Source organism: Puma concolor, chromosome B2 (genome assembly GCF_028749965.1).
Source record: "Puma concolor isolate L17-30 chromosome B2, mPumCon1.1.hap2, whole genome shotgun sequence".
NCBI classification, from domain to species: domain Eukaryota; kingdom Metazoa; phylum Chordata; class Mammalia; order Carnivora; family Felidae; genus Puma; species Puma concolor.
The window spans coordinates 118,389,022-118,406,563 of NC_141671.1; the positions used below are offsets into that span (position 1 = coordinate 118,389,022).

Sequence of the window (17,542 nt, forward strand, 5' to 3'; positions counted from 1 at the left end):
TATTTTCCAGAACTAAAAGTTGAGATTTTTCTTTTTGCAGAAAGAGGTAGAGAAGTCCTTCAAATACTTTCCCATGGACTGTTAAGCATTGATTAAAACCCCTTTAAAAAACAATTTCAGCATATAATTGAACATTTTATCTTCAAGGGATTACCATTAATCATTTGGCTAGATTATTATTTCTTAGAAATTTGGAGTGGTTGCATAATTCATTTTCAAATGTATAAATTTCTCATGAATTTAAGGTTAGTATAAAAAAGGCTGTTTTAGTTGAGGGTACAGTGTTTCTGTTTCTCTTACAACACACAAAGCACTTACCCTGAGTTGAAATCACACATTTTCTTACCTGTAACACATTACATTGACGCTCAGCTATTGTAGTATACACTTGGAGTGGGGCATGTCAAGTAGAATAAATGGGCTGCCTAGGACAACTAAGTGACAATTGCAAATCCTTTTAGAATGTAAATGATTGTAAATGAACTTGTCTGAAAGGGACTATAAACAGACAAGGGGGCAATCCTTCTGGACTTCCTACCACTTTATTCTAGGTTTAGTGAAGTTTGTGCAAATTTACAGGAGACATAAAACCCAGAAAGTAACAATTGGAGGTATTTCTACTAACCTGCAAATAATTGGAGGTTAATTTTTTTAAAGTTAGAGCATCATTTAAATGCTTTTACTGTTGGAATTTGATTTAAACAAGGTCTAGTAATAAATAGTATTATCAAAATCTGTAGAAAAATCTCTTCAGAGCATTTTCAAGATTATAATGAGCCACTTCTCTGTGATTGCCCAGAAATTTTTGCTGGAGAATAAGAACTTGGTTACATGTGGTTTGATGAGAGCGGGTCTTTGAGTGAATCTTATGTTGTACTCAGACTTCCGATGAATTCCCTGCATTTGGCCTCTCTTCTCACCCCTGCTTCTCATCTGACCAGCCTCTGTGAGGTCCTCCTGAGCTTCTTCAGGGCTACAGCCACTCTGAGTGCTTAAGGCCATGACCTCTGCTCTCCCTCATCAGCCAAGTATCATGGACCTTCCAGATAAAAGATGAACTCTTCTTGGAGCACCTGGGTGGCTCAGTCGGTTAAGCGTCCAACTTCGGCTCAGGTCATGATCTGGTGGTTCATGGGTTCAAGCCTTGTGTCAGGCTCTGTGCTGACAACTCAGAGCCTGAAGTCTGCTTCGGATCTGTGTCTCCCTCTCTCTCTGCCCCACCCCTGCTCATGCTCTATGTCTCTCTCTGTCTCTCTCCCTCTCAGAAATAAGTAAACACTAAAAAAAAATAAAAAGAAAAGGTGAACTCTTCTTATCCATGTATTTTGGCTCTTATTGGGTTCTATTTTATTTCTTTTTCTCTCTTTTGAGGTCTCAGGTGAAAGAGCTGATGATCACGTGAACTGTACCCATCAGCTCAAACATATATATTATGAGCATATCTATACAGCTTCCCAGATTATTCCAGTGGATACTGAGCATGGAAACACCTGATTCCTAAAGCCCTTTCTGGTTCTCAAAATGTGTAATCTCATTGTTTTCTGAATGCTAATATACCTGTATGGATAAGTGAGAGAATTTGACAAACTTACTAGTAGAACTAAGAATACAGATGAGTTTTTAAAATGTATTAGAGTTGGCATCACACCATGTAGAAATTTTAACATCCATAACATTGGCAAGAGCGGGTGCTATAATAATGCAAAGCCTCCTCATAATCAAGCAGTTTTGCTATATGAACAACTGTTTGCTATAGGAAGTCCACAGACAGCAATGTTTGGAGGGAGGTAGAGCCCAACAGTGAGAAGAATTTAGATGACCACATGTTGTTCTCTTGAGAGATTAGGAAAGTAAAAATGGAAAAGAGTAATTTAAGTCAAGTCCTATGAGAAGGATGAAGTTTCATCTTCCATAGAGAGTAACCTTTGTTAATATTTTTATGGCTTTCATGTGGATCAGGTCTATCGGAAACTAAGGTTCTATGGCTTTGCTACATCATTAAGGAACCATACTTTGACCTAGCTCTCTTAACTATGTGCCAGTGTCACTCAAAAGTCTCAGTGAAATCCACAAAATTCAGTACTCTTTGGTAGCATTTTCCTAGATCTGTGATTCTTCTGAACACAAAGAAACTGGAATACAGTGGATTCCTGAGAGTCATAGAAGAGAATAATTTTTAAAAATCCAGACCTAACAATTCATGTGTTAGAAATTGGTTGTAGATGTCAGACTTATCCACATAGGTTATAGGTGAGCTAAGATATTCAGCCCAGGGCACGAGCTAGAATAGCGAGGATTACTAGGTTGCTCACTTTAGGCTGTGAGGTCTCCTCTTTTACCCCAGTACTGTTACAGTATTATCTTCTCTCAGCCATGATGGGCAAAACATCACTGCATATGTTCCTTGTTATTTTGGAACTGAAGGATTCTTCAGAAGATTCTGTTCACAAATTCCAATTCTCTAAATGAGATCAAGTTTTTAATACTATACACATTAAAGAAAGAACATCTAATTTAATGCTGCATCCGTGTAGTAATTACTTGATATTTTCCTAGGTGATATCTGAATGGAATATGAAATAGAAAGTTGTCTTTGTTCCAGTAAAATGTCCAACATTTGATGTTATTTCAAAAGTTATTTGGATTTTTTGCAAGCCATGAAGTTTGTAAAAAAATGCCCGTGACAGAGGGAAAAAAATTGCGGTATTGTGTCTCACTAAGGTTCATCGAAGCCTGGCTGTCACAGAGTTTTTGTACTTCCTCTAATGAGGTGTTTGCTTTCCTTGTTGCACACCACAGATTAGGGTTTTGTTCATCTTTAAAAAAAAGGTTTTATAATTACTGATTTTGACAAGTCTTTATACTGGAAAACAAGACATAGTTAATAAAAGTGGCATAGGTACATTAGAAAATTATTCTATTAGGGTCATTAAAATGTTGTACTTAGAACATCACTGTTAAAATTTCCACAGTCATTCTCTGATGCCTTCAAAGAATACTACTATTCATTGTGTTTTTCAATAATGCTGTCTACCACATTTTTAAAAGTTTATTCAAAATACTACATGCAAGCTAATTTAATTAATTTTGCATGAAATGTGAAAGAATCCATAGAAAGTAAATGAAAGAGGGATATTGTTTTGAAATGGGACTCCTCCAATGTTCTCTAAGGCAGTGGCTGCTTTTCCATGTCACTAAATGCTGGCTGTTATATTGAATTATAGAAAGAATCTGTGGGGTTTCTAGTATAACTTTGCTTCATGGATTTCATCTACTATTCCAGAACCAACGCAGAAGCTCCTAAGTCATAAATCCACATTGTTGTGCTAGGAGAATTTGGACTCTTTCCATATTTGCTTGATGATCTGCTTTCTAAACAAAATTCTTTATAATTTCCGTGTATATTTTTCTTATCGGGTACCTATGATCTCTAATTATGCTTTGCTATTCCTCTTTTTGTTTTCCATTTAAAAAAATACATGTGTGCAATTTTTTTTCCTGAATACTAATTTAAAATATTTACATAGATTCTTTTTCCAAAGAACATGCTGTGTTTTGTTTTCATCATTTCATTATGTCTTCCACGGTTTTGACTTTGGAAAATAAACATTGGGGAACAGAGGGTAAAAGAGTTGAAGCAATTTCCTTAGTTCATAGAGGCATAACATAATGAATACCCAAGTAACGTATGTCTTAGTTCTTGCAAGTGAAAAAATACTCTACTGTTGACTGGGAATCAAGATCTAACAGAAAAAAAAAAGTGTTAAGCTAGTAGAAGTAACATGGTAGCATGTTACAGTGACTCTGGTTATGCAAATGAAAGTAATTAATATTGAATGCCCACTATTTCAAGAGTTATAAGGATTTTAGCATCTTTCAAGATATAAAAGCTATAGTCTCTGACCTTTTGGAGATCACAATTTAGTTATTTTAATTTTTTTTCATCATTTTACAGACCTTGCTGTGAATAATTTAGCGTTATGAGAAATTAAGATCAGTGCTTTGTGCTTATAGTAGAAAGAACTATCTCTGTGTTATATCAGATTAATCAATTGGTATGTTCCTCAATGAATTTATTTATAAAAAAATTCCATGTGCATGGATTGTTGAATACAGAATGTCTAAGAGAAATACTTCCTCATGAATAACACCAAAAACAATGCAGAAACCACAAATATCTTGGATAACAATTAATAGAGTATGTTTCTTCTTACTCCTACTCTTATTTTTTTTGATACTTTTTGATTAATTGTTATTTATTTTAAAAATATCTATTAAAGGGGTGCCTGGGTAGCTCAGTCGGTTGGGCGTCCAACTTCAGCTCAGGTCATGATATCACCGTCCATGGGCTCGAGCCCCACATCGGGCTCTGTGCTGACAGCTCAGAGCCTGGAGCCTGCCTCGGATTCTGTGTCTCCCTGTCTCTCTGACCCTCCCCCATTCATGCTCTCTCTCTGTCTCAAAAGTAAATAACATTAAAAAAATCGAAAATATCTATTAAAAACTAAGACATTTATGTTAATACAATTAATATAGCAAGATATTGGATGAATAGTAAAATCTCTTCTCCTTCTCGACTCCTTATCCTCAAACCCCAGAGGTGAATAGCTTTAACATGTATATGTATACCTTCCCCAAAATGTCAAAGCACATATGCACATACGTGGATATGTGTCTATTTGTACTTATCCTTACCTATATACCTTTGTAAATTTATATTTATAAGCTTATATTTATAAATTCATACTATTTATGAATTTATATTTACACATTCATAATATTTCCCACTTGGAGTGATAGTCAGTAAAGCAGAACTGCCAAAGCCCCAACCAATGACAGCAGATGTCTTGGCTGTTCCTTGCTACACTGAGGTTAACAAGATGGTCTCAGGGGTGAGGAGGCATTTGGGAGGCTTGGGCAGCAGCGATTTACCAACAAGTACAGAAGTATTTCAGAATTTTAATAACTAGTTTTTCCACAACTGTGCCTAAAAGACCAATACCGGTCCTACTTTCAATCATTTGATGGCTTGTGTTTCCTCTCCGAGCACACCTGTGCCCATGTTCTCATAAACATCACAAAAGACCAGCATCAGCACTATTCGTGTTGTCCCCTTCTATTTTTAAAACTTTTCATATTTTTAGGTTCATCCCTTTAGAGTTGCCTATGGACACTGTACATGCATTCATGAAGGGCTCATGTCAAAACTATGAAGCAGACGAAGTTTATTTCTAGAACATTTCTTTCAGAATTTCCTCTGTGTTCCCTCTGTGGTCCAGTGGGCCCTTTAGTCACATTTTTGTGGGCCTGTCCCCCCACTTGTACCATTCCAGTGATTCTAATTCCTCAGAGCTTAGAGTTTTCAGTCTCCCCATATACCATAGTATTTACTAAACAGAAACATATCATGTTGCTTTATTATTAGTATACTTTTTATGTGTCTCATTATTACAATATATTATCAACCCATGAATGGTAGGACTGTAATTTAAACTAGCTTATATTTATCTTTCTACCCAGGGCATTGCATATAAATGTCACTCAATAATGTTTGTGCATTATTCTTTAGGACTTCATTGGTTATGCACCTTCGCAAAACATCTAGAATGCTTTCTTTTTATGCCTTCATACTTTATGTAGATTTCAAAATAAAGGTTTGCCACAATCCCCTCAATTTTCACCCTGTTGATATGTAGTAACTTCATGTCTTTCTTTATCTTCCTTTTTTAAAATACATGTTTACTTCTTGTTCAGAAAGTATAGTCACCCTTTATTTAATTTTATTTCAATCAGTTGTCTGCAGGTCCCAGAATTTCTTCTCCATTATTTTCTCTTTGGGTGTTGTAAAGTAATCGACATTTATTGAGTATTTACAAGTCCTTTTCCAGGTACTTTTTATACATTATCTCATTGAATCCACATTGTCTGTCAGTACTGTGCTTATTATTAACCCTAATTTGTAGGAAAGGAAGCTAAAAGTTGGGAAAGTAAAATCATCTGCCCAAGGTCACATAAATACTGAGAATTACAATTTGAACACAAGTCTATGCCTCTGAAGCTCTATGTTATTTTTGCTCATCATACTAATTCCACCTACATGGTACTTTTCTGAGGATTAGGTGATATAAGTAAGTATATTTTCTAAACAATCCAACACTTATCCACACATGGAGTTTCGGACTCATACTTTATATCCTCTAATACAGTAGGGTGAGTAAATTGGTGTTTAATGAATGCTTTAGGTGATCATGATTATAATGGAATTTAAAAAATCAGATGAAATGATGTCAATTATTTGTTAGAGAACTAAAATCTAATCTTAACCCATTTCTTTTCAAGTCATGGCTGTCAAGATGAAACACGGTATTTTAGAAAAAGGTATTAAACATGAGCATGTAACAGTAAAATCATTTCAGAGAACATAATAGGGTTATAGAGTAAAATCTGAAATAAAACTTACTGTAGCATTAAGCTCTATATTTGCAAAACAAATGGTGAGAATACTTTGGAATTCAAAGTTACGTGTTTTTGTGGTCACTCTTCTCCAGGTGTTCCAGATTGCTTATGTGATTGTGAAAGCAGCTAATTCCCCGCGGCCTGGAAACTGGATTTTGGAACGCTCACTTGATGATGTCGAATACAAGCCTTGGCAGTATCATGCTGTGACAGACACGGAGTGTCTAACACTTTACAATATTTATCCCCGCACTGGACCACCATCATATGCCAAAGACGATGAGGTCATCTGCACTTCATTTTATTCCAAGATACACCCCTTAGAAAATGGAGAGGTAAGATGAGAAAACTCACCATAAGTACATTTCAGAGGGCAAAGTAGGCCTGTCAGAAAGATGTGAACATATCAGTAATTAATGTCAGGGAGATTTTAAAATAGGATTTAGCAGAAGTACATTTAAATGAGTTATTAAATAAAAAGGGAAAACCCAAGGTGATTAGAATTTTAACTACCTTCGTCCAGTGTGTGTGTCCCAACCTCAATAAAGATCAGAGAAGAAGAAAGGGTTTGAGTTGGAAAGTCAGTGATTAATTTTACATATTAAAAGACTTTCTTTTGACAATGAGACTGCTCATAATTGGAGAAAGATTGAGATCCTCAGGGAAGCCTTAGATCTGTGTATATTATGGTCTCAAGAAGGGGACAAAAGAGGGGCGCCTGGGTGGCTCAGTGGGTTAAGCATCCGACTTCGGCTCAGGTAATGAGCTTGCGGTTTGTGAGTTCGAGCCCTGCGTCGGGCTCTGTGCTGTCAGCTCAGAGCCTGGAGCCTGCTTCAGACTCTGTGTCTCCCTCTCTCCCTGCCCCTCCCCCATTCATGCTCTGTCTCTCTCTGTCTCAAAAATAAATAAACATTAAAAAAAAAGAAGGGGACAAAAGACCTGAAATTTAGGAAGAAATATAGTTGATATGAAGGACCTAAATCAAAGGGAATTGTGTTGGTTTTTGCATGTTTTTCTGCTCTTGCCACATAGGGAGGGGTACGGTTGGGTTATTTGTGTGGTTTTGGTCAGGATTTGCTTATTTCATGCTTAATTCAAAAGTGTTCAGCTTCTTGTAGCATCTTTTATCCTTGGTTAAGATTTTACATTTATTCAAATCATGGCTTCACCTGTTACCATCTGTATCATCTTGAGTCAGTGACTTAAGTTCTCTGTGCTTCAGTTTCATCTTCCATGAATCGGTAAAAATACTAATAGCCCTTATGCCATATAATCATCAAGCAGATTAAAAGAATCATTATATTTAAAGTGTTAGAACAGTGCTGACAGACCTGTATTAAGTGTTCTGTAAGCATGAACTATTTTTACTGTTGCTGCTGTAATAATAATAACTATTATTGTTAGTAGTCGTAGTATTGTAGTAGTTAATAGTAGCAGTCTCCTCTCAAATACCCAAACCTTGACTTAGTGATTCTCTTGCATTCTCTCATGGTATTTTCCTAATCTTTCTGTCTTCGGTATATGTGGCCGGGCTACTTTTGTCCTATCTGCTTACATGTATCTCAACTTATACTCATGTCTGATAGTCACTCCTCTCTATTCCACACACCTGAAGGCAGTATCATTTTTTATAGTCACATTTTCACTGAACCCATATTCATATTCTATCAGGCCAATCTCAGCCAGTTCAGGGTTATCTTTTGAAACACTTTTGGAGGAAGTTGTATTTTTGATATAAATTGGTCACACTCCCTTTTGGCAATATTATTCTATGAATGTATACTAAAGCCTCACTATACTTCAAATTCCATGTACGGAAATACCAGTTTCGGGGAAGAAAAATTCCAAATGGTGCTCTCAGCAGAGATCTCAATCTGCCAAATGACAAGGAGTCAAATGCAGTGAGTCAAACAGCTGTTCAACCTGCTTTGTGCCCAGAGGCATCCAATTCCTGGCCAGATTGGCCTGAGGATATAGGAGTAGGGAGTGTGTGCAGAGATAATGGATTTGAGTTGAATTTTTATTATTTTTCTCCTGGATCTAGTGCTTACCCAGAACTCATAATTATGTATTTATATTTATACTATTATAGAGCTATTTTTGTACCTGGAAAAAATGGTCCAATTCGGAAATTGGTTGAACAATATAAAAAGTGTCTTGGTAGATACATAACCTATAAGTTTACATGCATATCTTCAAAGCATGCTGTCCCTGCATTCATGGTGGTTCTCCATTATTTCAACCATGTCAGCCTGCCAACAAGGAACAAACAGATAGGTTGTTTCTTTGTTTGTTTAATTGGCTATATTGTTTTCACTCCTAGACACTAAAAACTAGTCTTTGATGGTGACTATTAGAAACAACTCACTCAACTTTCTCTGTGGCATTTAGGTCTATTTCTTTCTTATAAGAAAGTGGATGAGGCTAGGAAAAGAAAGTAATTCAAAATATTTGAAATACAATGGTACTATTTAAGAGGAAAAATTAAACTTGGACCTCTCCTAAGATATCTGCTTCATTTTAAATAGCTTACTCTGTGAAACATGTTACTTTTTGGAATAAACTGGTCCAGGGGTGGTAGGTGATATGTATTCTCCAAAACTTCCAAGTCAGTAGTAACAAAACTGAGTTGAGAATGAAGGTCCCCTGACCTCCCAGATTGATGTGTTTTTTTTTTTTTTCCATCCTCTAGTAAAGAATGAAAGTTGATTTTTCTTTTTTAAAGTTGGTAATTGACAAACTCAAGAGTTTAGAGGTGACAGAGATACTGGATCCAGTATAAGTAGAAAGAGTCCTAATTCTGGGGTATCACACTATAGAACAATATATAATATGAAGAATATAGAAGAATGTATTTCCCAGACCCATGACTGTGAAATAAATCTTAACTATCATTAACTTTTAGTTTTGAAATGATACTTTTTGTGTACCACCTGAAATATAATCAGTGCTTATATTTAAAACTTCCCAGAGAATTGACATAATACTCAAATAAGAGAAACAAATATACAAACCAGCAAATGCAAAAAAAAAAAAAAAAAAAAAAGTATAAAGGCAACAATAGAAAGGTTTACAGAGACAAATTTCCCCAGCTGAGCCAAAGTAGCCATCTCAGAAGATGACTTCTCAGAATACAGGGAAATCAAAAACAACTCTTAGTATCTCAAAAGTTTTAAGGCCAATATGTAAATTCATCTCTAATATGGGCTATGGGTTAAGCTAGGCATATAACACAATTTACCTCCAATGCTGATGGATAATTTTATTAGGTATAGAATTATAGATTTGCATGTTTTTTCTTTTGGCATATTTTGTTTTCTTCTGGTTTCCATTGTTTATGTAGAAAAGTTAGCTATTGAGTAACTATCTATTGTCTATCTATTTTCTTTGATTTCCTTAGAGATGTTATCTTTGTTTTTGTTTTTCCATAGTTTTACTATGATTATCCAGATCTGTACTATGCAGTATAATAATCACTAGCTATATGTGGTTATTTAATTTAGATTTCATTAATGCAAATAAAATTATAATTCAGGTCCTCAGTTGCACAACCACATATCAAGTAGTCAGTAGCCACATGTGACTAGCAGTTACCACTTTGAATTATAAAGAATAGAACATTTCAATCATTGTACAAAGTTCTGAGCAGTGCTGCTATGGATTATTCCTTTTTATTTTCTGTACTAAGATTTATTTGGTTTGTATATTTGCAGAATTGTGCCTTTCATCAGTTCAGGGAATAATTTAGCCTATTAACTCTCCAAATACTGCTTCTTCCCATTCTGTCTCCTCTATAAATATAATTAAAAATAATTTGGAACTTCTCACTATATACACCATGTATCTTACCCTCTTTTGTATATCATCCTTTTGGCCTTCTAGTCTTTATTTTAGATATTTTCTTCTGGCTTACTTCCAGTTCACTAATTCTTTAGCTATGTAAAATCTGCTATTGAAACTATTCATAGGATTCTTCATTTCATTAGTACATTTTTTAGTTCTAGAATTTATCTTTGGTTTATTTTCAAATAGTTTAGTATCTAGTTTTATCCTGAAATTTTATATATTTATTTACATATTTAACAAAATTATATTTAATTGTTTAACATTCTATCTCTATCTCCTTGAACATAAAGTAGCAATTATTTAAGAGTTTTTATTTGATAATTCAAATATCTGGCCTCTGTGGATACATGTTATCTGTTTCATCTGCTGATTCTTTTTTATGATGTCTTATATCCTCAACAATTCTGATTATTTTTGCATAAAAAAAGTTATATTTAAAAATGTATGTATAGAAACAGTTTGAGGCCTAAGATATCATCTTTACCTTGTGAGGATTTTCTGATGCTTCTGCCGGGCAATGGCAATATGGATCATCTTAATACAATTGTAGGAATTCAAATTTCTGGGTCTTAGATGACTCAAAGCTGTGTTGTAACACAGTGACAGTTGCATTAATTCTGGTTTACTTTAGGCTCCCTATTTTTTTTTTTTTTAAGTCTAAACCAAAGTATGCAGGATTTACCATAGTCCTGTCCATACAAGTTTTATGTCTTCCCAGAACATTAAGGCTATCAGAGCACTGCTCAGTCTCTCAACCGTGTCTTCTGGACAGGGAAATACCCATCAGACAAAAGCTGTCACAAAATACTAATTGCCTCTTTAGACATATTTCTTCTCCTTAATATTGAGAAGGTTATTTTTCACCTTCTTGATAACTCTCAGATGGCTTTAAGTAAATGTTTTTACATTTTTCTCCAGTTGCTGTAGTTATCATTGGTAGTATTGACACTAATTATATCAACTACCATAAAAAGAAGCATAGTCTCATACACATGTTTAAAAATTATTTTGGAATCATTTTAAATGCACATACATGTAAGAAGAGTACAGAGAATCCCCATTTCTTCTTTACCTGGCTCTTACTAATGTTAATATCTTACAAAGCCACCATGCATTTAGTCAAATGCAAGAAATTAACATTGTCAAAAACTAGTCAAAACTAAGAAATTAACATTGATACATTATTTTGATACATGATACAAGATTTCATTCATATTATCATCAGTGTTTGTTTTGTTTTCTGGGATCCAGTTTGGGATAATATATTGCATTTAGTCATTGTGTCTTCTTAGTGTCCTCTGATTTCTGAAAATTTCCTAGTCTTCCCTTGTTTTTCATGACCCTGATCACTTTTAAGAGCACTGGTCAAGTGTTCTGTGTCATATTACTAATTTTGCCTTCTCTAATGTTTTCTCATTATTAGACTGGGCTTCTGGATTTTGGGGAAGAGTACTAGGAGGTGAAACTGTTTTCTTACACATCATTTGTATTTCTTTTTAAAAAAATTTTTTTTTTCAACGTTTATTTATTTTTGGGACAGAGAGAGACAGAGCATGAACGGGGGAGGGGCAGAGAGAGAGAGGGAGACACAGAATCGGAAACAGGCTCCAGGCTCTGAGCCACCAGCCCAGAGCCCGACGCGGGGCTCGAACTCCCGGACCGCGAGATCGTGACCTGGCTGAAATCGGACGCTTAACTGACTGCGCCACCCAGGCGCCCCTGTATTTCTTTTTATATGCACATCTCTCATCTATTTCCTCTTTTATTGGTTTATAAATCTTATTGTGCTTCTAGATAGATTTTTATTTTGGACAACAGTGTGTAAATATTCACTATGATTTGAAATATATTTTTTTGAGCATTATGATCATTTTCTTCCAGCACTTCACAACAACCTTTAAATATAAAGTCAAGTCAAAGAATAGAAGAAATAATAATAAAGTATTTTTTAGGCCCATCCATGAATTCAGGTATTATAAAATAAACATGTCTCAATTTTAACCCACTAATTAAGCAATAATGTTTGTATTATAGGTATAGAATATTCATAGAATTAGTCTTCTGTGATGAATATGAAATCAATTGAGTCTAAGGTTTATTACATTGTTACTTGTCTGGAGAATTTTGGGGACATGTGTCAAAATGTTTGGAACATTCTAGAATATTATACTTCAGGTGAAAAGTTCATCTGTTTAGACCTGAAAGATACCTTAGGTAAATTCCTCATTGATCTATTAAAATCCTTTAAAATATCCTTTAACATCATGGCCTCCAACTTCAGCTTCTTCTGTATCCAAATTTTAATACTGCCTTTGTCCATATCATTATTAGAAACCATTTGGCTTTTCCTTCTGTTCTTTTGAATTTTAGTAGCATCATCTCTGCTTATATACTTTACTTTGGTTTTTCAGCCACCCCAATCTTTTCCCTACATTCTCTGGCTTGGCCCCTTATCTGACCTCCACCTCACATTTCCTGGAAGAGATCCACAAATATTGATCATGTGGATTCACCAATAGGATACTTTAAGCAGCACATCCAGTCCCCTAGATATCTAGATTCAGCTACTTCCCAGGAAGAGATTAGTCCCATTGTCCAGCATCCTGGGCTTGTACCCAGAGGAAGAAGAGTTCGCTCTGAGCTATGAGATGATCAAGTCTCAGGGTCCAGCAAAAGAGAAATAATGGAGCATAATGGTGGTATAATAATATGACCCAGTATGTTGTTATCCAAGCTGTAAACAGAAGGAAGCTTTGAACAAAGGGCTTCAAGGATTTCCATTCTAGAAAAATTGTGTATCATCAATGCCATGAGAGGGCTTAGCAGGCAACATGTCTTGCCTTGTTTTGAGAGAATGATACTGAGCTCTGTCCGTAATAGGAGTTGTAGAGTGTGAAGCAACAGACCACAGGAGTCCTCCCTTACTTTTGAGGCCAGTCAAAGAGAAAAGCTTTGATGGGAACAGCTACATAGGCATAAACCCTTCCAGCATTGCTTCAGGGAGCCAACTCTATCAGCTCAAGTACTGCCTCTGTTGGGAGCAGTTGCCCCAAGATGCTATTGAGAACTTCTAGTAAGAACCACCCCTTAGAGACCACTGAAAATCATGCTTGTATCACTGGTTCCTCTCAAACTTGGTTTTATTTGGATATCATTGAGGGCATTTGAAAGAGCTATTTGTGGGTTCAGGGCTTATACTTCAGTAGATTTGGGAAGGGTTTAGGAAGTTCTGTGTATATTTAATTTTTTTTTAATGTTTATTATTTTTGAGAGAGACAGAGACAGAGACAGCAAGCAGGGGAGGGGCAGAGAGAGAGGGAGACACAGAATCGGAAGCAGGCTCCAGGCTCTGAGCTGCCAGCACAGAGCCTGATGCAGGGCTCTAACTCACAGACTGTGAGATCATGACCTGAGCTGAATTCGGCTGCTTAACTGACTAAGCCACCCAGGCGCCCCATCTATGTATATTTTAAACAAGTACTCCTGGTAATTTTGATGTCCCTCCTCCTAACTTATAGTTTAGACATTTTCAGCCTTCCCAAACCCTGGAGAAAAACGGATCATCAGTTATTTAAGGAAAGGGGATCAGTCAGTCATTCTAGCCACAATACTTCTAACTGAAGAGACTAATGTTTTTCTGTCAGGAAACATGATTAGCTTTGGTGGACTGAATCTCTGGGTGGGTTTGAGATGAGTAAATAAAATTTGAGCTATAACTAGGTTATCATTGGCTGAAGAGATGGCTGAGAGAAAAGAATCACATTAATACTATTGACAAATATGGGGCTGTATAGATGGCACTACTTTAGGGGTCCTAGAATTAAAATCATCGTGAATGTTTTTCCCTTATATGAGATTCTCCCCTTTCTCTGGCTGGGATTATTCCTATTAATTTCTTTGGATTGTCACTAGACTGCTAACTAAATATGCATGGTTACCATAGCAATTTTTGCTTCAATTTCCTCATACAGAGGAAAAGATATTTACATATGATTTCCTTTCCTTACCACTCTTCTGGACCGCAACTCAAATGGAACTTAGATTCACTTTGATTCTGCTTTTGAAACATGGCAGGCTTGTATAAAAATCCCTGGAGAAACTACCATTAATTCTTGAAGACACTTTTTTTTTCCTGTAAACTGTAAGTAGAGCTTTGATATAATTTTGATTTCCTATGTGACAGAATTTTATATACACAGACAGAATATTTTTTTCTCCCTCTTTTCATCACCTGACATTATGGTGATTTTTAGAACTGCGAATACTGGAGAATGAAGAAACAAACCCAACACTTTATTTAAAAATGTTTCTGAAGTCTTTCTTTGATGTAATATTGTTGAGGGTACAGCATGACTGCACGTGTGAATTTGCGTAGAAATGAGGAACTAGTCTTTTACAGTTACCTTGGAGTTGTTCCTTGATGGAAAAGAAGCCAGGTATCACTAATTTGTACCAAGTATGAATAGAGATTTAAGGAAATAATTAGTGTTAGGGTTTCAGATCCTAAAGGAGGGTTAGAGACCTCCTTTCTCTAAAAATAATTTTTGCAGGAGCGCCTGGGTGGCTCAGTTGGTTGAGTGTCCAACTTCGGCTCAGGTCACGATCTCACGGTCCTTGAGGTTGAGCCCCACATCGGGCTGTGTGCTGTCAGCTCAGAGCCTGGAGCCTGCTTCCGATTCTCCCCCTCTCTCTGCCCCTCCCCCACTCATGCTCTGTCTCTCTCTGTCTCAAAAATAAATAAACATTAAAAAAAAATTTTTAAAGTAATTTTTGCATTGATAACATAGTGCCAGTTAATACCTTGAACAACAACATGAAAGTACCTCATCATGGTAAGCATTACCTGGCATCCTCCAAAACAGCAAGTTTGAACTTAGTTGGAATACACAGAGCATTTGAACTATTTTGGAATTGCACACATAAAAAACATCCATAAGTCATCTAAGAAGCAGACCTTTGTAATGAAGATAACATTAAGAAGATTGTGTTCCTCCTCTCTTTTGATCAGTTTATAGATTCTTCCTAACAATGTTGTCCTCAGAAAGTGTCACTAAATCCTTGTCAAATTAATACATTAGTATTGAAAAATCATGAAGACCACAGAAAGCAGATGAGAACGGCCTTTTGAGATGATAGCTTCCAAAGCTTAAGACCTGGTTATCTCAGTGTTGGGACTAGGATCTATCAGGATCTACTAAAATCAAATAGAAACACAAGCTTCTGTTAAGCTAGGTAAGGAAATGCAGGATTGTAGTAGAAGGCACAAAAGCATAACCTGCTGTCTTTTAGGAGGTACCCTAGATTTGGCTTTTAGATGTAGCTTTGCCATTGATTGACCATGGGGCTTGGATACACAAGTAAACTATCCAACTATGTCCCGGCCAGTTCACCCGACTATAATGAAGATCACAGTAGGTCATTTATGGTACTCCCTCCTTAACTATATGATATGATCACAAATTCTCTAGGCCAATAGCTATCATTGGCTTAAACTCACCCCTAGTTGTGGTGTGACTGAATTGGCTTAGTCTGTGTTGAGACTGGGATGCATGAAAGTGCGCCTGCTGTGTACATTCAACACTAGGGGAGGCAGGAGTGACTGAACAGGATTGAAAGAATAAGCAAAGCAAAACACCATGAACTTCCTAAAGTCTCAAGGAACAGAAGGAATAGATGAAGGTCTCAAGTGCTGATATGGGTGAGTCCAGGGCCTGGAAGACTCTAATAATGATAGCTAACATTTATCACACACTTGTTTTATGGCAGGAACTACAAGTAGGTTTTACAAGTAGAGACTCAGATGTACTAATACTTGTCTTTTTATAGTTGAGGGAAATGTGGTATAGAGAGGTCAAATAACTTACCCAGAGTTCCAAGCTAGTAACTTCCGAAGCTATGATTTGAATCCAGTGTGTCCTCTGTGCACCAGAAGGCACACGAACAAGTTTTCTTCTGTGTCTTGGGTTTTCTTGGAAAATGTGCTGGGCACTGAAGGTCCAAGAGGCCTCATCTCCTAGCAGACCCTGCTTCTCTCTGCATGAACTTGCACAGACCTGGGATCAGGCTGCTGCCTATTTTTTAGCTTACAGGGATTTTAATGTTCTATATTGTGAAAAATTTCTTTACCCTCCTTTTTTAGTTTCTGATAGGTAACTAAACATATAGAGCGTCAAAAAATTATTTTAAAAAGGGGGTGCCTGGGTGTCTCAGTTAATTGAGCATCTGACTCTTGGTTTCAGCTCAGGTCATGATCCCCCAGTCATGGGTTAGAGCCCTGCTTTGGGGTCCACGCTGCACGTGGAAACTGCTTAAAGATTCTCTCTCTCCTTCTGCCCCTCTCCCCCACTTGCACAGTCTCTCTCTTCAATGAAAAAAATAGAGGGTAGCATTTATAAAAGTTTTGCATTCTTATTTTCGTAAACTTTTTATTTATCTTGCTTATTTTTGTTTCCCTTTTTAATGATTTTCTTATTTGTAGTTTTAAGAGTTTTATCTTGGTATATTTACATTTATCATATATTGCTTTTCCTTTTTAAACTTCATTCCAGTAAATGATTTAAATTTCTTTTATATTGTCTCATACACACACACACACACACACACACACACACACACACACACCTGTAATTTTTGTTCTTAGAATTTGATGGTTTCCGATTGTATTATATACTTGTCAGAATTTTTTGTCTTAAAAAATATTTTTTTTAATCTGGCTTTTACATCTCAAAGAACTCTTTCTTATAATTTCATCAACTTGGTTATAGCCTATATTTTAAAGTATTTTACATTATCTTTGATCATTTTGTTTTAAGCTGATTTTGTACTTGTATTATTTAAATGCTATTCTGTATATCTTGTGTTTAGCTGTTTTGATTCATTATAATCATGGCCAACAGGAAATGCCAGTCATACAAACCACAGTAAGAGTAACCACACGAAGAGGGGTCTTGTATCTTTTATCCTCCAGTTTAGATCATCAATATCCCTTTTAGCTGTTCTGGAAAGCATTCCTCTAGAACTTATAGTTTGCCTTCAAAGCTGAATCTCAAAAAACTAATAGTAACACAGAGGATCCATTGACCAACAGATCTTCTCAATATGATAATATCAATTTATACACACAACTGTGAAAATACTTTTTAAAGTTTTTTTTTTTTTAACTCTCCAGACTCTCAAGACAAGTTACTCTAAAATTTCACTGTACAAAATGGTTAAATAGTGGATGAATATTTTAAACACA

The 17,542-nt window shown here is 35.9% G+C and overlaps 1 protein-coding gene across 5 annotated transcripts in view; it reads left to right on the forward strand.

The window, feature by feature from the left end:
• The window catches only part of LAMA2 (laminin subunit alpha 2), a 622,089-nt gene that overhangs the window by 189,112 nt on the left and 415,435 nt on the right, over positions 1-17,542 (forward strand). For all 5 annotated transcript variants that reach the window (XM_086707799.1, XM_086707800.1, XM_086707801.1 and 2 more), the window contains exon 4: positions 6,549-6,791. In XM_086707799.1, coding sequence (XP_086563925.1) covers positions 6,549-6,791 — 243 coding nt within the window. The remainder of the gene's footprint in view (positions 1-6,548; positions 6,792-17,542) is intronic.